The 23,543-nt window shown below is 33.4% G+C and overlaps 1 protein-coding gene across 2 annotated transcripts in view; it reads left to right on the forward strand.

Moving 5' to 3' along the window:
- Window positions 1-23,333, forward strand: part of TNPO1 (transportin 1) — a 57,126-nt gene extending 33,793 nt beyond the window's left edge. The window contains exons 13-25 of one of the 2 annotated variants that reach the window (XM_006775428.2): window positions 167-392; window positions 851-1,022; window positions 2,315-2,401; window positions 4,202-4,309; window positions 4,443-4,601; window positions 4,682-4,769; window positions 7,584-7,682; window positions 7,883-7,978; window positions 10,802-10,877; window positions 11,742-11,841; window positions 13,925-13,999; window positions 14,827-14,969; window positions 17,735-23,333. In XM_006775428.2, coding sequence (XP_006775491.1) covers window positions 167-392; window positions 851-1,022; window positions 2,315-2,401; window positions 4,202-4,309; window positions 4,443-4,601; window positions 4,682-4,769; window positions 7,584-7,682; window positions 7,883-7,978; window positions 10,802-10,877; window positions 11,742-11,841; window positions 13,925-13,999; window positions 14,827-14,934 — 1,394 coding nt within the window. In that variant the 3' untranslated portion in view covers window positions 14,935-14,969; window positions 17,735-23,333. Of the gene's footprint in view, window positions 1-166; window positions 393-850; window positions 1,023-2,314; window positions 2,402-4,201; window positions 4,310-4,442; window positions 4,602-4,681; window positions 4,770-7,583; window positions 7,683-7,882; window positions 7,979-10,801; window positions 10,878-11,741; window positions 11,842-13,924; window positions 14,000-14,826; window positions 14,970-17,734 lie in introns of those variants that run through there. The other variant, XM_015571613.1, reaches the window with a different exon arrangement.
- The last annotated feature ends 210 nt before the right edge of the window (window positions 23,334-23,543 follow it).

Here is a 23,543-nt window from a genome sequence, read left to right on the forward strand (position 1 = left end):
CTCGTTTCAGTTTTTAATAATTTTAGAACAGATTATTACAGTATATTTATTACAGTGGAGGTGATCCGAATATTTTTCATGGATTTGTGTGTCAGTTTAATATTTACTGAAAGGGCTTTTTAACCATATTTTAGCATTTTCTGAAAGTTTTTGATTTTTTTCCTAGGTTGTATGCAAGGCATGATTCCATACTTGCCTGAGCTCATTCCTCACCTTATTCAGTGCCTCTCTGATAAAAAGGCTCTTGTACGTTCCATAACGTGCTGGACTCTGAGCCGCTATGCACATTGGGTAGTCAGCCAGCCCCCAGACACGTACCTGAAGCCATTAATGACAGAATTGCTAAAGCGTATCCTGGATAGCAACAAGAGAGTACAAGAAGCTGCCTGCAGGTAGGACAGATTCATAACAAAATGTTCATTGGGTGGGAAAGGAGTGGGTATGTCAATGAGAAACTAATTTTCAACCTTGTATGAAATGTTGGTATTAAACCATTAATGCGGTTTTTATTATTATCTGTAGCTTACACCTTATGATTTTGTAAATACAAATGTGATTAACTAGACATCAGCCTTTGTGTTTCTTAAACTTTTTTTCCCTCTCACTGGCTATGACAACAGTATAATTATCTTGCAGCCTAATTTCCATGGGTGTCTGGAGTTGTGCTGGGAGGGGCTGTACTCTTGAAGCAATAACAAAGAGCCGATTCACATTAGTCTGTAGGTCAACTACTGTAACTCCACAGAAAGTCCCTTACTGACCTGTCATCTGTCACTTAGTGTACCTACTTGAGTAGCTGTTAAACTGTTCCTTTTCCCAACACTAATACTCTCTTTCTCTCTAATTACAGTGCCTTTGCTACCCTAGAAGAGGAGGCTTGCACAGAACTTGTTCCTTACCTTGCTTATATACTTGATACCTTGGTCTTTGCATTTAGCAAATACCAGCATAAGAACTTGCTCATTCTTTATGATGCCATAGGAACATTAGCAGATTCAGTAGGACATCATTTAAACAAACCAGTAAGTGTCTGTGATTAACTGTTATGAAAATAAATATGTGCTTGGTTTGGAAATTAACAGCAGCATCTCACATGAATGTAAAACACTTTGTAGACTGACTAAAGGAAAAGGAATAAAGTTTTTATACCTTGTAAAATTTAAAGTATTGTATCTACCACTTTATAAATACTGTAGCTTTAGAGTAGGGGTCCTCAAACTACGGCGCGCGGGCCACATGCAAATACAAATATTGTATTTGTTCCTGTTTTGTTTTTTTACTTCAAAATAAGATATGTGCAGTGTGCATAGGAATTTGTTCATAGTTTTTTTTTTAAACTATAGTCCGGCCCTCCAACGGTCTGAGGGACAGTGAACTGGCCCCCTGTTTAAAAAGTTTGAGGACCGCTGCTTTAGAGTATCACGTCTAGACATTTTTGTTTTCTCACCAGAATTTTCAAGTATGGGGAATACACTAGATAAAACAATTAGAAATTGGGGTAATAGGTTAAAAATGCTAATAGTGATTGATACAGAAGAAATATGGCTAGGGAGCCAAACTGTCTCTAGTAGTGTTCAGAGTAGAAGAAGAGTACGGGATTGGATTTGTAGTATTAGAATTTTAATATAGCTCAAAATTCTCTGCTAAGGAATAGATTTTGTTTATCATTGCTACATGGCAATTCTTAAGAAATTGTCTGTGTTTATAAGTTATACTTAAAACTTGATGCAAGACACTTGGTTTGTGGGTTTACTTTGATATTGGTTGGTTGTTTTGTTTGGAGGGGTGTTCTTCTGAATGTCTTAAATCAGAACCTTTAGAATCGCGGCCCCTTGTTTATATTATTACTACATTTATTTACTTGGTTTTATGGATTCTTCAGTTTAAATAAAGATACTTAAATGATTACGAATCTTTTTCTACAAATGCCCCAATAAGGTAAACCTGTCCTTTCTAACATACTGTACAACTAGAGCCATATTACATGTCACAAGTGCCAGAATTAAAAAATTCAGTCACTAAAGAGTAAAACTTACATGAATCATTCTTGATTGTGATCAAGTAATTTTTATGTATGGTATATTTGTATATATTTTGTTTCAAAAAGGATAAAAGATGACTTAAAACTAGAACAAAGTCATATAAATTAAAAAGATAGGCAAAATAAAAATTTTAAAGGTGCAAAGAGTCTTAAAATACATTCTGTAATTATTTTACACAATTACTCTAAATGGGTTTTAATTTTCATAGACTCAAAATGGACTTGTTAATGTATGACAGTGGAGCTTTATGTGTTCTTTATTATTGTAAATAGGAATATATTCAGATGCTAATGCCTCCACTGATCCAGAAATGGAACATGTTAAAGGACGAAGATAAAGATCTCTTCCCTTTACTTGAGGTATGCTAAACTGGTAACATTTATTTTATCTGTGTTTTATCAAAAAAACATGTCCAAATCTAAACGGTGTTTAAAAATTTTACAACCTGAGCTATTTCTGTTAAAATGCTGGATAAATATGTAACTTCTCATTACTTTAATTATGGTGCACCTATACTAAGAAATATTGTTAAATTATATGTTTTCTATCCTGTTCTTTGGTTGTTGTTAATTCTCACCCGAGGATATTTTTTCCATTGATTTTAAGAGAGTAGAAGGGAGGGAGAGGGAGAGAGAATTATCAATGTGACATTGATTGGTTGCCTCCTGCATGTGCCCCAACTGGGGCTAGGGATCAAACCTGCAACCCAGGTACGTGCCCTTGACTGGGAATCAAACCCGCAACCCAGGTACGTGCCCTTGACTGGGAATCAAACCCGCAACCCTTTGGTTTCCAGGTGATGCTCTAACCACTGATCCAAGCTGGCCAGGGCTCTAATCTGCTCTTCTTAATTGATAATAAATTATCATAGAGATCTTCCCATATCATATACATCTATCTCTAATCATTTCTTGATATAGATATATAGCTATACCATAATTAATACACCGATGATACTTGGGTAGTGCCAGTTTGAACTGCAAAGGTCTGGTTATATGCATATTTTCCCCCATAAAAGCCTGTACTGGTTTTTATCCCCTTTTGGGAGTCCATGGATGTGGAAGGCTGACTAGATAGATGCCTTTGATAAAACTTGTTTTTTATGGGATTTGGATATCATAGGGGGTGTCCTGGAAATAATATCCTGAGGATACCAAGGGACAACTTAAGTTTGGAGAGAGTCAAAAGTTGAGGTTGGCGCCCCTAAACCCTGCATAGTTAAAAGGTCAACTACAGTTTAATTTTTTATACATATCTATTATATTAGACACATATACTCACATATATATGTGACGTAGCATTAGGACTTGATGCTAATAAAGAGAGACTTCACTTTGTACCCTTTCTGTCTAGTTTGAAATTTTCTTCTATGTATACTAAATACTTTTTAATTAAATACTTTTTAATTAAAAAGAAATGTTATATATTTAAATAACTCAGCACACTATCAAATGTAGTAATTTAAACCTAAATGACTTGATATTGGTAGAGCCAATTCAGTCATTGTCATTCTTATTCCCCCTATCATTTTACGGTCACACTTCTGCCATGGATTGTCCCTAGCCAAGAAGTATAAACTTCTGGGACCAAGAGCAATAACTAATTCTGGGTCCAGCAACACAAGAAGAGTTGTTATGGCTAAATAAGCAGGGGCTCAGAATGTGCTCAGTAAAGTCTACCTACATCATTTACCAGAATGGGAGGATAAGTAAATAGATCTCTAATATTTGAGAAAAAAATAGGAATATATAAACTTAATCTGCTCTTGACAGGTGACATTCATTATAGAAACTTTTATAATTGATTTTGAGAGAGAGAGCAAAGGGGAGAGAGAAACATTTATGTGAGAGTGTAACATTGATCTGCTGCCACCTGCATGCCCACATGTGCCCTGACCAGAATCGAAGGTGCACAGGATAACACCCAACCAACTGAGCCACAAAAGCCAGGGCTAGAAACTACTTTCTTACATTTTTTTTTTCTGAGGAAACCTCCGGCTGGCAAACTTAACAGCAATGAGTGGCATCCAGGTGAGAGGTTTGAAAAGACTAGTAGAGCAAGCTCAGAAGTAACCTGAATCTGAATTAGTATACTTTCAAGCATTTATCATAATGTTAACGATATCCATAAATTTTACACTCATGCTTTATTCTTTCTAGTGCCTATCTTCAGTTGCCACAGCCCTGCAGTCTGGCTTCCTTCCATACTGTGAACCTGTGTATCAGCGTTGTGTAAACCTAGTACAGAAGACTCTTGCGCAAGCCATGGTATTTAAAAAAAAAATTGTATCTCTTTCTTGGCATCATAAGCATTTTTCTAAGGAGACGTGTAATGTATACAAATGAAATTTTTCAACAATTGATTCAAAGTAATTTTTCAAAAAATTGTGTCTAATTTCAGTTGAACAATGCTCAACCAGATCAATATGAGGCTCCAGATAAAGATTTTATGATAGTGGCTCTTGATTTACTCAGTGGCCTGGCTGAAGGACTTGGAGGCAACATTGAACAGCTAGTAGCCCGAAGTAACATTCTAACACTAATGTATCAGTGCATGCAGGTGAGACCTGTGAAAGTAAAATGAATTGAAACCTGGTTCTCTGTATCACATTTGGGTTAATTTCTGCTTATTTCTTATAGGATAAAATGCCAGAAGTTCGACAGAGTTCCTTCGCCCTGTTAGGTGATCTGACAAAAGCTTGCTTTCAGCATGTTAAGCCTTGTATAGGTAGGAATATTTTCTACTGCTATGATGTGATTTTAATGTCAGCTATGTTTTTTATTATTAAAATGTAATTTCATGGAATCCCAACATTTATAAATGTACATTTGACTGGTTAAAGCTTCTTTGATTGAAGCAGGAAGGACAGGAACTCCTGTTCTTTGTCCCCTTGAACTCACCATTACTCAGCAGCCTTTTATTAGGTTTTCTCATGATAAAGCAGCATACTTTTTCAGATATCATAGGATACTTTTCAAGCAATTTACTTAAGAAGTAAATAATGATTTTCTTCTGTTTTTTTTTTTTTTAATATATTTTATTGATTTTTTACAGAGAGGAAGGGAGAGAGATAGAGAGTTAGAAACATCGATGAGAGAGACATCGATCAGCTGCCTCCTGCACATCTATTGGGGATATGCCCGCAACCCAGGTACATGCCCTTGACCGGAATCGAACCCGGGACCTTTCAGTCCGCAGGCTGACGCTCTGTCCACTGAGCCAAACCGGTTTCGGCGATTTTCTTCTGTTTTAATACCATAGCATTTGTCTTAGTCTTCTGTGAAGATAACAAGGGATTTATTGAATAATGTAACCTGAATTGCTGTCAAATCCATGGGTTAAATGGGATTTTGGTTACTTTTTTTTTCTTCTTCATTTCTATATCCCATTTTTTTTGGATGAGTTATTTATGCATGATTTAATAAACCTTGGTTTAAAACATTGACCTAAAAGGTTTTTTCATTTCATACAGTTGTGCTTTGGGGTTTTTTTCTTTTCCAGTTTTTTTTGCGATACAGTTGATACATAACATTCTATAGTTTACGGTATACAGCATGTGATTTGATATGTTGTACACCTTATGTACATATTATGAAGTGATTACCACAACAAGTTTAATTAAAATCCATCACCTCAAAAAGTTAAAAAGATTGTTTTTCCTTGTGGTAAGAACTTTTAAGATCTGCTCTTTTAGCAACTTTAAAATATACACTACAGAATTGTTCACTATAGTTATCATGTCATACATTACATCCCCAGAACTTATTTCTTATAGACTGGAAGTTTCTTCACCCAATTCCTAGTTGTACTTCTGTGAAAAATAATTGTATTCTGAACTTTGAGTAATAACATTAATTACGATATATTTTTAAAAATCATGAAGTTCAGCCGAAACTGGTTTGGCTCAGTGGATGGAGCATCAGCCTGCGGACTGGGGGGTCCTGGATTCGGTTCCGGTCAGGGGCATGTACCTGGGTTGCGGGCACATCCCCAGTGGGAGATGTGCGGGAGGCGGCTGATGTTTCTCTCTTGTCGATGTTTCTAGCTTTCTGTCTCTCTCCTTTCCTCTCTGTAAAAAATCAATAAAAATATATTTTTTTAAAAAAATCATGAAGTTCAAGCCTAACGACTCTAAATGAAAGTGTATTGAATTCTTGTCTTGTGTGAAGCTTGTTCTTACAAATATTAACCATCTAACTGAGTTTTTATGAGTTTAGACTTGTATGAAAGGATTTAATTCCTTTGTAAGACTTATAGATCATGTGTCCCTTCTTTAGGGGTTACACAATGTCTAGTTCTCTCTTTTTTTATGTTACCAATAATAATGATTATTTTCTGGATTACTGATTTTCAACCAGGGGAATTCTTTGTGCTGCCCCATCCTGCAGAACATTTTTTTCTTGTAAAAATATTTTTTTATTGATCTCAAAAGAGGGGGAAAAGGGAGAGAGAGATAGAAACATCAATGATGAGAGAGAATCATTGATTGGCTGCCTCCTGCATGCCCCCTACTGGGGATTGAGCCTGCAACCCAGGCATGTGTCCTTGACCAGAATTGAACCTGGGATCCTTCATTCCTCAGGCTAGGGCTCCTGCAGAACATTTAGTTTAACCCTAGGGGTGTGTTGCTGGTATGTAGGGCATTGAGACGAAGTTGGCCTAAGTCCTACAAGGCACGCAACAGCCCCACACACAACAGAATAATCTGGCCCAAATGATCAGTGTTACTAAAATTGAGAAATCCTGGTTTTTAGATCCACTGATTTTTAAAAAATTATATTCTAATTCTTTATTTAATAGTGAGAATACATATGCAGAGACATTTTCCATATCAATAAATTGTTTCCCTGAAGTACACATTCTATAGGAGAGGCAGGATCATTGCTTGATTCTCTTTATTTGCTAGTTTTCAAAATAATGAATTGATTCCCAGTATCTATATTATGTTTCAGAGTTTAGTTTGTGTTTGTTTTTTGAGTGTACCCAAATTGTCCTACCTGTAAGCATTGGTAGCTTAAGTTGGCTCCTGAGTTCTTTGTGGTATAATAAACTAGTACAGGTTTGTTGGGTACATTTCCTGCCCTTAACCTGCAGTGAAACATTTCTCTGAGACCTTCATTCCTTTTAAGTGCAAAATGATATTGAGAGACCACAATCTGAGCACTAGGGTAAAAGTTACTTTAAAAACCAAAATCACTGCTTTTTTAAAAAAATTGTGCATGTGATATAAACTAGCTTTGAAAAAAAAAATTTGCAATGTATCATGCTTCCCTTACCTTTGAGTTTTCTCAGTCTGATGACAAGAGTACTATGTCAACTCTTTTTAGTGAAACCTGAAATATTCCAAATCTTATGTTTCCTGATCTACTTCATATGAAAATTCTGATATTGCCTCTCTCAGTTTCTTAAGATAAGTATTTACCAACACCTTTAAAATATTGCTATTTCTTTCCTGCTTTTCAGTTTCCACCTAGTAGGTTTTCTTTAAAGTATAATACACTGCTGTTGATAAGTATACATTTTTAAACATTTTTTTTCTAGCTGATTTCATGCCAATATTGGGAACCAACCTAAATCCAGAGTTCATATCAGTCTGTAATAATGCCACATGGGCAATTGGAGAAATCTCCATTCAAATGGGTAAGATTTTTTTCTTCTTTAAAAGTATAAGTTTTTAAATGCCTTAATATTTTTGTAATTGCCTTTTTCATGTTTTGTTTTTAAATTTAAATTAACTTTACATATTAATAATAGCATATGTCACAGTTAAAAAAGGAACCAAAGTTGGTATTTTAACATTGAAATTTTTCTTTTGTTTTTCTCTTTTGGGGATGATCTAGGTATAGAGATGCAGCCTTATATTCCTATGGTGTTGCACCAGCTTGTAGAAATCATTAACAGACCCAACACACCAAAGACGTTGTTAGAGAATACAGGTACCATATGACTGAACTGTTTTGGTGAAGAGAAAATTACTTGCCTTTTAATTTTAAATTAAGATGCATAGAGAAACCAAAGTTAGCTTTGGAAACCCAGCTTATTATTAATAGCTATTTTGAATTCTCAGTAAATGGAATGTACTGTTTTTAGCTGCATTCCATAACCAATCTTCAGAAACTTTGTTTAAAATATCACCTCTCCCCCTATTTAGTGTCTTAATACTTCCTAAAATGAACCCCAGCTAAAATAAGGATGGAGAAATATAAATTTTACTTTTATATTAATTCAGAGAGCAACTGGGAGCTCAAAGTAATGATTTTTTTTTAATCTGTAAAAATATAGCCAAAGATAGATTGCAATGTAGTGGCTAATTAGTTTATAATGGTATATATACGTATGTATTTTCTATTTTGTGTATACTTTTCCTTCAAATTGAAGACTTAGGCAGTACTTTGTGGGATTTTTATTCAGGAGGCTTGTTTCTCTTTTGCATTTAGAGAGCATGTTTATATTAAAGAGTACCTTCCATACCATACTATAGAACACATTTCAGGGTGATTTCCCTCCACCTTCTTAGGTTTTTGCTAATAATGATACAAGATGTAAATTTTGCTTTCAATCAGGCACATCTCTTTCTTTATATACTAAGATAATTCCAGTAATATATTCATAGTCAATGAAGGTCTTACCAAAATATTGGATAAAGATTAAAATAAGGTTTTCTAAATAAAAATTGTTTTCAAGGGCATTTTAATTTTATGTTTCTTAATTATAGAAAGCTTATTTTGGCCTAATGTGATTAAAATTGTTATGTTTATTGGTATGGAAGGAAATCTTTTAATTATGAAACAGTTATATGGCTGTTTGGCTGTATGGGTACTGTTTATATCATAAAGCGAATCAGATTTTCTTGCTAAAAAGTAAAAAAGTCTTTGTGTAGGATGGTTATGAAATCCTGTCTGGTTTTTATCTCTTTAGAATGCAGTACCTATACATGACATTCAGATTTGGAACACTTGCCATTATAAAATTACTATTAAGTCTAAAGAAACTTTCTATTTATTTTTAAATGTGAATGCGTAACTGCAAATAAATGTTGAGTGTAATGTATGTTAAAGTTTCTTGTGGGATATCAGCTGGTGAATTCCTTTAACAAATTGGCTTTATCTATAAGATTATATTCTAAATATGATTCTACCCTAAGTAAATCAAAAGGTAGTTGGTAATACTTTGCAATTTGATATGATTAAGAAACACACTTGGATTCACTGAATTACTCTTAATACAAGTGGCTGCAGAAAATGTTTTATTTCCTCACCCAAAAAAGGAAGTAATTATTAAATAAAATCATTGTCAATGTCTAATGTCTATAGATTTTAGCAACTTAATTATCATTATCTTAATATTTTATAAAGCCAATTCCTTAGTGTATGCAGTTATTTGCTTTTTTCCCAAATCAGTATATCCTACACTGAACTTTCTCAATGGACCATCATCTGCTTTATCGCATGTTTCATTGGATTGTTCATACTTGCCTGTTTAATGAGAATGTTGCATAGTTTGTGTCTTTTGAACATAGGTTTTCTTTCTCTTGCTTCATATGAATCTGCTGGATTTTAGTATTATCTGTGTAGTTTGCTTCAAGTAATCCTTAAACATTTTTCTTTACCCCTCACCCTTTTTTTATGAAAGGTTAACCTGTAAGTTTTTGAGAGAACACCATTAAAGCACTTCATGGTTTGTTTTCTGTTCGTGTTTTTCTTTTTTTTCACGTTGTGTATAAATGTATTTATATGTATGTATCTTTGAATTGCAGAATACAGTTCTGAGTTGCACTTGTTTTAGCCCTTTTAAGTATAAGGACTTCCTGAATTTTGATGGTGAATATATGTTTGATTAATTCCCATTTTGCATAGAATCTTAGCATGTAATCAGTACAATGTTTATCTACTTTGTGCTATGCCTTTTATAGCAAAGACAGAATATTTGTTCCTTTGGTCCACATATCACATGTCATTACAGTGGACTGTCTGAATTTCCTTTATGTCAATGTGGTATGAAATTAGTGGACTATTACCTGAGTTGTTAATCACCATTAGAGAGTTTTCAGAATGGGATTTGACATAGCACAGCAATTTTTCAATCCATTCAGTGTGTACCATAATACCTAAAACTCGAGTTGATTTTGACAGCAGGCAACCAATGGTCCACTGGTTTGTTTTGGAAATGTTAAACAAAAAACTTGACCAAAGTTTGGATTAAATTCCTAGATAATTTTCAAAAATGAAAATCACTTATAAAAAGAGATGTGGAAAAGTGAGAAGGAAATTTTAACTGTTTTAACTGAGAAGTGTGTTTGAGTAGACAATTCAGAAATGTAATCATTCGCATTTACTAATTATTGGGAAAAAACATAGATTTCATTATTAAATTCTGAAATTTCAACTGGCTTTAACTGAAGAATTTCTAAATCAAATAATCGCTCATTTTATTAACAGAAAGTATGATAAATTGACACTTCATTGAGCGAGAAAAGCAATTCTATCATGGTTTTTGGTGTTCTCTCAATCTTTAAAGTTTTTTTAATTCCTTTTGTTTTTCCTTTTTCAAGAGTATGCCATATATGTTGCTGCCCCTTATTTTAGGGGGTGGTAGTAAACAGCACTGGTGAAATCTTATGTTTATTATCATACACAAATTCTGTTGGTTTCTGTTTCTGAGTTATTTGTTGTTTTTTCTTTATTTTTTCTCCTTCCCCCTCATTTGCTCATGTCTTGGTTGGCGTTTGGTGGTGTATAACCGTGATTGCGTTACCTTAGCAATAACAATTGGTCGTCTTGGTTACGTTTGTCCTCAAGAGGTGGCCCCCATGCTACAGCAGTTTATAAGACCCTGGTGTGTATTATTCAATCTTTTTTTTTTAATTCATTTTTCTTCACTCTTTCTTTCTCTTTCTATCTCACTTTTAGATATATTTTCAGTTGGTTACAAAAATCACAGTCCTTAATCATTGCCAACCATGTGACTAATCTTGTCCTATCAGGTTTGTGAGGTTTTCAGCAGCATCGTCATGTATATTTATTTTATGTTGTGGCTAACGACTAATTGATGCATGGGATAAGATTGTCACATGCTTGCTGTGTTAAGAAGCTTGATTACACATAAAAAGCATTTAAATATCCACCAGTAAAATAAAGATGCATGCAAATTCTATAAATTTAGGTTTTTGCATTATGTTTCCTTTTTATAATTAATTTGAAAACTTGAATTGCATTAAGAAATACATGTTTAAATTTATGTATAAAAATCTTATTTGCTTATTAATGTAAAAGTTAAACATCTACACCATAAGATAATAGTTTATATTGTGGCAGTATATCCTATGTTCTGCTTCTTTTAATTGATAATCTTTCAATTCAGTCATTTTAGTGTTTAATGGAATACAAGTTATAATGCAGTCTTTTTTAAATTGGTAATTTACTCATGGCTCAAGCTCATTAATAGTTTAAATGAGAGATTAAAATCAATTGTCCATTTTATAGATGCAATCTATTAATAAGAAAATTTGAATTTTACGGCTTTTATTATTTGAAATTAGATGGGCCCTCATTCAGGAAGTATGAGAAAGTTAAGCCTTATGAAAATTCTTTAAATATAAACATTATACAGTGTTGCTTATTCCATTAAATACTGTTCATTAGTATTGTAATCGAAGCTGCTTCTTACTTAAATGCTAAACTCAATTCTATAATTTAATAGGTGCACCTCTCTGAGAAACATAAGGGACAATGAGGAAAAGGATTCAGCATTTCGTGGAATTTGTACCATGATCAGTGTGAATCCCAGTGGAGTAATTCAAGTAAGACATTCCCAAGAATTTGTTCATAACTTTTAATATTCTGAATATTTTGTCATGAAATGTAGTAGCAGATTGGGCGAATACATTTTCATTCTTGTACTGAATAAAGCCAAAGCTTTGTTCATTCACATTTAGGCCTCATTTATTTACTTTGTATATGTCTCCCATCCCTGAATATCAATTTGTTGAGTTTGAGGATATTTATACTTAAGAGAGTGACCTAATAGTAGAATACTCTTTCTGTTACTTAAAATCAAACTGCCAAACTCAGTAGTGAGTAAAATAGAATAGTGAATCAGCCATTGAAACTAATTTTGAGAGCTTATGGTTTATTTATCCTTATTTTGTTTCCTGTCTTAATTCTTACTATGTTTAGACAGTTTTAGCATTAAAAAAAATTATTTGGCAATAGTATCAAGCATGAGTCTGACCAGATCTCTGAATCCAACTGCAAATTTGCAAGACACACAAAATAGAAATGTGTTGATTGACACCATATATAAGAAATCAATAAAATGCAAGCCATCGCACTCCCAGTTAAAAGTCCCAGGTTCCTCAATAGAAATTATAAAGGGTAAATGTGTAAGCAGGGTTTTCAAGAAAGTGACCATTCTCTTCCAAAAGATGGGTGTTTTAAACATTTTTTTTTATTTTTTTATTTTATTATTATTAGTTAGGGTATTACAAATGTGTCCTCATCCCACCCATTATCCCTCAACCTCTCCCCCGCCCCACATACTCATGCTCCCATCCCCCTTAAACATTTTTTAATTGAAACCTTTTAATATTTTCTATCTTGTATTAAGTACTCTGTTGTTTAATTTAGGTTTATAAACATACATTACATTACCAGCTTATAAAATTCAGATTAATGTGGGTGACAGGCATTAAAAACTTAAAAATTAGAACTGGAAAAAATCTTGATTAATTTCACATTTGTAAAACAATAACTTACTATCTTTAGAGATGGTCCCTACTTGGACAATAACCTTCTGGCAGTAAGTTAGGGTGGTTTTTTTGTTGTTGTTCATTATTTAAGAACTTTAGTATCACCTTAAATGTGTTTTAGAGGTATCATATGATGTCTACTATGTATGTTTAAAAGGAACATTTTCCCATTAGAATTTTAGCTACTTTTTTTTTTAATTTATACATGAAGTAACACATGTATATGGTCATGAATCATTACCAACTTAAGAATTGGTAGAAATTTCTACTTTTTACATATGTATTTGGATATAGTTAAAAGAAAAATCTTAAGTTTTCTTATGTTTAAATTTTTAATCACAAATTCTACATGTGTGTACATATTTTTAAGTTTTTAACATCACACTTTGATAATTAAAGTAGTGAACATGTCAGGGCATCAGCTACATCTTGAATGTTGTATCTTGAGTGTTTTCAGTGTGATAATCTATATTTTAAAAAACTTTAGTGAAATATTTAAAGGCTTTGCTTGTTTTTATAGTCAGAATAATCCAATTATCTTTTAAATTGTCTAAGCATTGGGGAGGGGGTTGTTTATTTTGGATTGGGATGGGTTGGGTTGGGTTGGGTTGGGTTAGGTGTTATTTGTAGCTACATAATTAGTTTTTTCTAACTTTTGGTCATTTCAGTTTCTATATGAAGATTGGTCTTAAAATTTAGATCTATTCATTTCTATGCTTCAAATTAAGCTTATTTGTTGTATGCTTTTAACTATCTTAAATTATTTTTAGGCTACTTAGAATTGTATTATTACTTTATTTATGTAATCCAATAAAAGAAAGTTTTTAATTGGTGTTCATTTGGTACTTTCAGTTCATTGCTAATACTAAACATTTACTAGATGGGTTTTGTTGTGTGATGTAAAATAAAACGTAAAAGGGCATTAAATTGCAATATAAACTGAATGAGGAGAGGTTCGTTCATGGTAGAGGAATAAGGACAACCATTAAACAATTCACTTACAATTTTTATAATCATAGTTGATTTTCCTTTTTATTTTGGCTAGGATTATATCATACATATTCTGAAGTTTATATATCTTTTTCATGTGTTTGACAAATATATCAATCTAAAATGTATTTCTTGCTTGTTACAGGATTTTATATTTTTTTGTGATGCCGTTGCATCATGGATTAACCCAAAAGATGATCTGAGAGACATGTTCTGTAAGGTAACTAAAAAGACTTTATGATACGCATCTTGGAATTATTATAGTCCTAGATGGAAAGTTTGAATTATTTTTACATTTCATATAAAACTAGACTCTTCAAATCAATATTGGTAGACTATACAACCTATGACCTTTGTTCTCAATAAAAAAGTTGTTTTCAAGCAGTACCACTGATACCTGTGGTTCACTTACCCACCTGTGCAAATTAACATTTTCAAAGATGGCTGACTGAGATTTAAAATATAATACAGACTTGAATGAAGTAAATCTAAGTGATCTCCATAGGGATTAAACCTACATAGTTCTTTGTTTTAGTAGTGCCCCCCTTTTGATTAACTCTAGTCAGCATTCAACCATAACAAAAAAAAAAAGAAGTAAAATGCTGTTACATGTTTGAATTACCTAATAATAAAATTAGTGAACTATATATACTTAAGCCAGGAACCCAAAGCTTTTTATATTTCCAACTTGACAAAACTTAGTATAGCATAGAAATTTTATTCCTTTGAGTGAATTCTTTTTTTTTCTTTGAGTGAATTCTATGCTTTTTGTTTTTCATAAGTATTATACCAGAGATTTCTTAGCATCTATTACTATGACACTTGCTAAATTCTAAACTTCTCAAAAAAAGCTTAGCATGTTCAGTGAGGTGCTTTTAGGCAAGACATAGAATGTTGTAGAATCCAACAAAGTTTGAGAATTATTACTTTAAAATGGATAAAATTTTAAAATAATAAAATCAGAGTTTTTTATTTCTGAAGCTATGCAGATCTGAGTTTTATCTTTTGTTATTGATAAATTAATGATTTTTCTTTCACTCTTTGCAGATCCTTCATGGATTTAAAAATCAAGTTGGAGATGAAAATTGGAGGCGTTTCTCTGACCAGTTTCCGCCTCCCTTAAAAGAGCGTCTTGCAGCTTTTTATGGTGTTTAACCTCATGCACTTGAGCTGCAGTCCCATAATTAGGGGTAAGTTGTGAATAGCTTAGAATTTTTCAGGATGAAGAAATTTAGGACTGTAATCTAAAACTACTGAATAGAATAGGGCTATTTGTTTTCTACAGAGGTTGGATAAAACAATCTCATGCTATATTAAACTTTAAATTTTAAATTACTTAAGTAGAATTATTTAGAGAACCATCAAGCAAGATAAAATGCATGGTTCCACTTTGAGTCCTAGATAGAAAGAAATCCAAGCTGGCATGCTAGTTAGAATACTTAACATTGCTTTCATTGTTGCCTTTTTTGCCCTATAAGAGATCACCAGAATAGAAGTGGTTTAGTTTTAAAGCATGAGTTTATAGTTTCTGATATATCAAGGACTTACTATGTAGTGAGCTTTAGGGAAAACCCAAGTAGACTGGAAATGGGTTTTGTCTCAGTAGCTAAGAATATTTATTCTTAGCTACTAATCTTATTATTATTGAATAATAAGATTATTCAATCTTTAATATACATTTTTAAAAATATGTTTTTATTGATTTTTGAGAGAAAGGGAGAGGAATAGAGATAGAAACATTGATGAGAGAGAAATACTATCGATCAGCTGCCTCCTGCACACCCCCCTACTAGGAGCAAGTCCGCAACTCAGGCATGTGCCCTGACCAGGAGTGGAGCTGGTGACCTCTTGGTTCCTGGGTCAACACTTAACTGTTGAGCCACACCGGCTGAGCTCAATGTACATTTTTATTGAACGCCTACCAATGGGTCTAGCTCTGTTTTTTCTAAATGGGCAATGGAAGATTGTTTTGATTTGGGGTGGTAGAGAGTAAGTTCACTTGGACTCTTGTTTCTTGAAATTTTCCATACTAAGTTGAACGAACAATTCTGGTTTCTTGGCTTCAGTTCCTTCATTGAGTTCTTTTGAGGATTAAATGCTGTTATAATATCTGATGCCAAAATTGGGTATGTTGCCTAACACACTGAGTTGGTTCAACAAATGTTAGGAACATGGGCCACTGCAGGTACAGTGAACTAGGGTTTTTACCTTAGGTTTTAGATATAAAGCGAGACATATTTTACTGAAGGCCAGAGAATGTATTCAGGGTGTGTCCAGCAGTTGTGTAGCAAATTGAATTACCTTTTTTTTTTTTTTAATATATATTTTATTGATTTTCTACAGAGAGGAAGGGAGAGAGATAGAAAGTTAGAAACATCGATGAGAGAGAAACATGGATCAGCTGCCTCCTTCACATCTCCTACTGGGGATGTGCCCGCAACCAAGGTACATGCCCTTGACCGGAATCGAACCCGGAATCTTTCAGTCCGCAGGCCGACGCTCTATCCACTGAGCCAAACCGGTTTCGGCTGAATTACCTTTTTATGTTGGTGTTTTATTTGCTTGCTTGCTTGCTTGCTTGCTTATTTAATCTTGAGCTAGGTTTTAAACCTGGAAAGATTCCAACATCTAGGTTTTCTAATTAACCTAGATGACAGTAGAAATACACTTGTACCCTCTGGAATGTCTCAGAATCCTTTGTGTGTGTTGTCCCAGGAGGTCTTGAGTCCTAATAGCTGTTTTATGGCCTTAACATTTTGGAAAAGTGCTTGATTCCCTTAATGTTAAATCATGAGAATGCATCAAGGGCCAAAAGATTCAACCGTGGGCTAAATCTCAAGCACTTTCAGATTTATTACCTTCTGTTGTCCCTATCATATCACCAATTACAAGTTAACTGTGGTGACCATGTTCTAAGACAAGGTATGTAGTAATTCTTAGTTTTCTAATTAGAAATAAAAGTCAATCAGTATATTTTCCTGCCTTTTTTTGTATTCTACCCTTTTTTTCATAGGCAGAGAAAAGGGGTTGCTTGCACTTCTCCACAGATGGGTTAGTCACCTTTGTGAATTCACATGAACTTTCATAAATATCCAAGGTTTGACATGAGTGGTTCGTAGAGTTTTGTTGTGAAAGTTCCACTGTCAGATACTAGTTACAATCTCCCAGTAATCTATCTATAGTTCTTGGTGTCACTTTCATCATTAAAAATGCTACCATTGAAAAAGTCCTTACCAGGAAAATCAAGTGTTCTGAGAGTATAGAAAATGACTGAGTGAAATAGGGTCAGAAGAATTATTAATTAGCATCAAGAAGTCAAGGTTGCCTTACCGGTGTGGCTTAGTGGTTGGGCGTGGACCTATGAACCAGGAGGTTGAGGTTCAGTTCCCAGTTGAGGCACATGCCCAAGTGGCAGGCTTGATCCCTAGTGGAGACGTGAGGGTGGCATCCAATCAATGTCTCTCTCATCATTGATGTTTCTGTCTCTCCCTCTCTGAAATTGATGAAAATATATTTTAAAAGAGGGGGGGAGTGTTAAAATTTACTTTTTTATATTTGCTGAGTGTAGCGGACACCTTTAATACCTCCTGTGTGAAAACATCAGACAACCAAAAATAAGTAATGCTCTTTGAGTTTTTGGGTTGGTTTTTTTTTTTAAATATAGATTGGATTTTTGTTGGCTTTATGTTGGTAATACTGGCAAAAAGGGATGTTTTGTCTATATAAAATGCTACGCACCTCTCTATGGTTGTCCCCAGCTTGGCGTCCCTTTTTTGTATCTGATGCAGGTGACAGTTGAGACTATAGGAGAAGGAAGCAACATGGTTATCATTAGGCAATTTGTCCAATTTCTCATTTTCTTTAGGTAGAGATTGCATCATTACTTGATTAATTTTGTGGTCCACTGACTTCAAAAGAGAAACAATTGTTAAACTATAAAACTGTTTTCTTACAGGTCCTTCAGTCTTGGAGACTATGAGGGAGCCTCTGCACCCAGGGAAAATGTTACCCTTTACAGGGGGGAAGGGTAAACCAGTAGGGAATACAGTACAATCCCAACCCTACTGGGAGGGGCGGGAGGGAGGTGTTGCCGTCACTGTATTGTCGATGTTGGGAAACGTTTTAACATCTGGAGCCTTTGTGGGTGGAAATCTGTCTTCAATTACAACTCCGCACTGGATGTGAAGAAGCAAAAAAAAAAAACCTATTCAGTCAACTCACAAAACAGTACATTCTGGAATATTATGGGGAATTGTACCAAAACAAGAACCATATAAATGATGCATAGGGATAAAAGAGGAAAATTTATATAACGCACAATAAAGGAAACCTAAGAATGGGGGTTACAAACAGTAAGGAAGCTTTTTTATTATTATTTAAAGGTTTTTATAAATTTTCCCATGCAATGGGACCTTGTTTTTGCATGCTGATAAAGAACTACACAAATGAAGCTAATAGAATTAAAATCAGCTTGCTGACCCATACTAGAAGCAGGTTCTTGGAAGTTACAATTTAAGGTACCCCCAAAAAAAGTCAGAAATAAAAAATCTAATTTAAACAATGAAGCACCCTGTGAAATGCCAAATGAGTCACTCCTTTTACCTTTTTGGGGTGGGCAGGGAGGGAGGAATAAGTGGGGTTGGACATATCAAAAAAAAGAACTCTTGATTTCGCATTAAAACATTAATGTAGTGGATATAATTTGATGGTTGTACTTCATTAGATTTAATTTCTAGGCCAAGACGTTAATTTTAAAGTGCAGTTTAAGGTTCAGGCATGCATTCTGGCTCATAGTGATTGAAAGTAAATTAGTGGGAAAGTAAGTAGCATGCTTGCATCACGTAGAGTGAGATTGGTATTCATTTACCTCTGTTGCGCCAGTTTGTGTTGCAGTTTACCAATTCAATATAGCCCTGCATTTAAAATTCCTTTTTTAGATCTGTGGATTTTATTTTTATTAAGAATATAGGTATATAAAGTACTGTAGTTTACAGCTAGGCCTTGAAATACCTTTTTAGGATCTGTTAGGAATAAGATTGATATTGTATTGTGTGTAACCTGCACAATGTGGAAAGCTGATATACCTGTGCAAAATCTTTGCCTCTGTGCTGTCAGTGTGATGTGCTTTCTGCATGGTTATATACTACTAGTGATTTTATCAAATTTCTAAACTTCAATTACATGGTAAAAGATCTGTAAGAGGTTACATAAATGTTAGTTGGCACATAAAGACAATTGTAGAAGTTGAAGACATGATTGCTATATTTCAATGTTTATTCCCACTCAACATAATGCCTTCTAAGCTTTTTTTTGTTGTTCAAAGCATGATCTTAAGGATATGTTTAAGTTAATGGATGTAATGCAGGGTTCCTACACTGTATTGGCGCATGTTGGTGGCCCTCTGTGCCCTAGATATATGCACACAGGGTGCAAGTAAAAAGCTACAGAGTGAAAGTTGATTTGGATCCTCTTCATTTCATTTGTTTAGCTTTTCTGTTATTTTTCTCTACTTACATGTATTCCTGTGAATAAATCCTTGTTAAGTTAACCCTTTACTTTTCCTTCCATGTGTATTTTCTTATATACTGTGAATGTGAAATCCTAACTGGTACACTTGATCTTGTCTCCATATAAAGTTTCAAGTCTTTATTAATTTGGATTGCCTGAACAGTGTATCCCATGATGATGAAGGAAAATGGAGAGATTTTTCTTTTTAACTCTGCTGGTCAGAGATGAAGCCACACCTTTCCATTTTTCAATGCTGCATATTTAATCTGCAACAAAAAAAAATGTTAAGCCATAACAACCTTTTTATATTTTAGTTTGTCACCTTTGCATTTGCAGAATAAATACTGAATAACCATTTTTATAAGCAGTTGCTCCTCTTTGCATGGTTCTATTCTTCTAAAGGTGTTGAATGATACAGCCATTGCACTGAAGTTTGAGCTGTATGTGTGTGAATTTATAAATACCGTTTTAAAAAATTTCAAATGCATGGTAGCATGCAGAAAGGTTTTTGTTGTGTGTGTGTGTGTGTGTGTATGTATGTATTTTTTTTAACATGTTCTTTCACCTTCTTTCCTGTATTTTGGCTTTGCAAATTTCAGTCTGTAGAGCCTGAAATTAAATGCTATTTTCATATCCAAAATTTTTTTTTAGTTATAAGTTGGATCCAAAGGGGATGTAGCATTTTTCTCTTTTTACTACCATTACTTCGCTGGGAGCTCAAAATTTGCTTCCTAGTTAGTCTCTAAAACCTAATTGGGATAGCTGTTTTACCCTTAAATTCTAGTGATACTCTCTAGTTTGTTTTTTAAATACTTTTCAGAATTTAATATGGGAGATATTTTAATATTCTAGAATAGGTAATATTTTAAATTGAAAGAAAATGGCAAAATTCTTCTCTAAAAGCTTTTAAACAAAAACAACGTTTAATAAAATTATTTGGACCTGTAATTATATGTTGACTGAAAAAGCAATATTGTCACCTGGTTGATTAAAAATTGATTTTAGTTAGGCAGATATGTCACATAAGAATATGCTCATTTGATAATCACTTAACCTGTTTTTTAATTAAAAGGAAATTTAATTTAAACATAGAGAATAAATTAACTAAATATAACTGGCAACCTGAGATTGGGTTGGGTTTTTTTTTATTCCCCACTCCTCCCCATGAGGTATTGTTTTCCTAATTTATATTTCAGATACTTAGTATAGCATAAGAATTTGCAGAAGCCATTTAAGTTCTTTTGAGGTAAGCTCTGATTTAGCATTCTAATAATACATCATGGGATATATATATATATATGTATAAGCAACTTAATTCTTGTGGCATAGTCTTAATAGTTTTGAATGTTGACTGAGTGTCTCTGAAATTGTGAGTTTGTCTTTGTTACATTCCAGTGTTTCTGCCTCTTGGCATGCTTAAAGCACGGCTTACTTCATCTGCTCCTTACACACTAAAGTGCTGTTGGTGTGCTCAACTACAGACATAGCCGCTGCTAAGTGATGTAGATTTTCTACTTGAATATTTTTATGTTGTAGGAACCTCAGGAGGTCAGTGTTTACTGTTTTATATATGCCTTCTTTTTCCTGTTTGAGCTTCTCTCTTTGAAGGATTCTAACAGAACAAAAGCTGCTGATCAACCTAAGTTGGAAACAGAAAGTGTATTTAATATAATTTAAATGCATGTTTGGCAGTTCATTTTTTAGTCCATTAGTAAATAAATATAGTGCCACAGATACTCATTATTCAGGAAAGAATTTTGCTTTTTGTATTGTCTAATCTCTTTAATAACTTCATACTATGTAAAAAAAATCACTTTTTTATATTTTTTGGTTGATTATTTCCCAAATAATCAATATGTAAATAATCTTTAAGAGCCAGTTCTGATGCTTTACATTATTGCTACTTGATTTTGTGAAGCAAGTTAGATTTCAGAATAGATTTTAAAACACTTAACCAAGCCATTACATCTTTAAAAACAAAATAAGTAGCATACATTTTGTAATTAACATATTGATAAACACTGTGATTTTTTGTTAAGACTTTTTCATTGATCTGAATTGCTTAAATTGCATATATTGTAAAATAGTATCAGATGTATATTTTAAAATAATTTCCGCTGACTTTCCTCTATTGAAATGCTTTGTCTACTCAGTTACAAAATATTCAGATACAAGTTTTATCTCAGGTGAATACTCTTGTATCCTGTTTGCTTTGGTGACATATGCTTATAAAGGATCATTATACTTATAGTCTTTGTTTTTTAGTGTATTTCATGAAGAATCTTCCCATGTAGTCTGGTTTTCCCTTCCTTATTCTAGCAGACTAGGGTGGTATAAATTCCTCCTGTAGGTTTACCTTGAAAGTGAATTTAATTTGGTCCTCCTTTTCTTCAAACCCTCAAGATAGCAAAGTGGACATTTTTCTATTCTGTATTAAGTTACCCTGCATAACTGAAATGCCAGAATTTGTCTCAAACACTTGAGTTAAATTTAACAGAAATATTTTGCCATAAATAAAAAACAGTGGAGGTGTGTGTTTTTTTCTTTGTATAATTTATATTATTCATATTGAATGTATTAACAGATAACGGTGCAAAAACATTCTTCCCAAGAGAAGAGTGTATCATGCATAACTGCAGTTTAATCCTTCCTTCAGTAGTACCTTAAAGTACAGCTTTGCTTGAATTATTTTTTGCAAATAGTACAAGGAGGAAGCACTAACTTGCCAGTAGTATTGTTATTGAAGTGTAGGCATTAAAATCTTTAAGAAAACTGGTCTTCAGGCTGTTAAAGGCCTGGGATAATCTAGATAAAAAATCAGATCAATAAAGAACTGTGTGACAATATTATCTAGTAGTAATACCATGCAAGAGCATTGTATATCTACTTAGTACCTTTCATACTGTATTAAATATTGTGGTATTTCTGATGTCTCTTAAAAATTAAATTTTACATAAAAGTTTCATTCACTTGTACACCCTCCAGGTGACTTGTGACTAATTTTTCAGTCTTATGTAGATCTTTCCCCCATTGGTATTACATGTATAGAGTTCTTTATCTTTATTCCTAATTACTATACATATTAATTTTAAGGTATGCATTTAAATTATAGCAACTGTTTATTCTGATTTGTATCCCAGGACATATTTTTCAATGTATGCATGATTTTGAGGGAAGTTAAATGATTTTTTTCACCTCTTGTACATTTTTAAATCAAACCAAATCAGTTTGCCAAGCATTATATCACTAATAAGGAAAATATTGTTTTCCCTTTTATTAGAATTTTTGTTTAGCATAGAATCCCCTTATACTATGGCTTGGAATTAAGCCAACTTTGCTATTTTTGCAAGTCTAATTCTGTAACATGGTTAGCCTTCAAGGCAATGTTGGTCCCCTCCTGCTACCAGCCTCATAGAGGGGTTCCACTGTCCTATCACCATTCACTTCATTACTCTTTTCCTCTGGATATATAACACAATTAAGATTGGATGATTTTTTATGGAGATGATAATTAGACAATACTGTATAATTTTACTTAATAGATTATCTGTGAGAAGAGATGTTTAAACGTGGTTAATGACTTCACTTAATAAAAACGTTTTACACTTAATATTCATGTTAATAATGGGTGCAATAATGTAGTAGTTTTAGCTTTAATTATAAATAACTGGATCTTTCTGCTGACAACTTAGGTTGTATGAGTTATGCTTAAAAGCTTTAAATCTGATGTTTCCTGTACCTGCCACACTATGTTAGAATGTGTCCTTCAAACATACCCTCCTGCAACTTCTCAAACTGTACTAAATTGATATTTCTTGAAGTCTAACTCTGTGCTAACAGATCTTCATTTTAAATAGAATACGGTTTTAATTTTTGATAAGCTGCTGAATTTTAAAGAGAGTTTTTTGGGGCCACCAAATATTTTGGATCATGCAGAGAATATATATTGTACTGTAGTAATTTTGTATTTACATTTGTATGATGTGACATAATAGATGTGAATGTTAATCACTGCTTGACTATGTTAATAAAATTGTTTAACTATAGATGTTTCACTCTGATTTTTAATGAAGGAAATGAGCTTTCTCTCCCTCCTCCCATTTTGGATTCAGATAGGTCTTTTGTATTGTTTTTGTTGTTTGGGGGGAGGGCTGTTTTGTTTTTTTTTAGTTTTTTTTTTTCCTCTTAGTTTACACATTGGTGCACTCTTCTTTATTGAATATTTTCTTATCTGTGTAGTAATAGTTAAGAACTAT

This window comes from Myotis davidii, unplaced genomic scaffold (genome assembly GCF_000327345.1).
Source record: "Myotis davidii unplaced genomic scaffold, ASM32734v1 scaffold44, whole genome shotgun sequence".
Taxonomy (NCBI): domain Eukaryota; kingdom Metazoa; phylum Chordata; class Mammalia; order Chiroptera; family Vespertilionidae; genus Myotis; species Myotis davidii.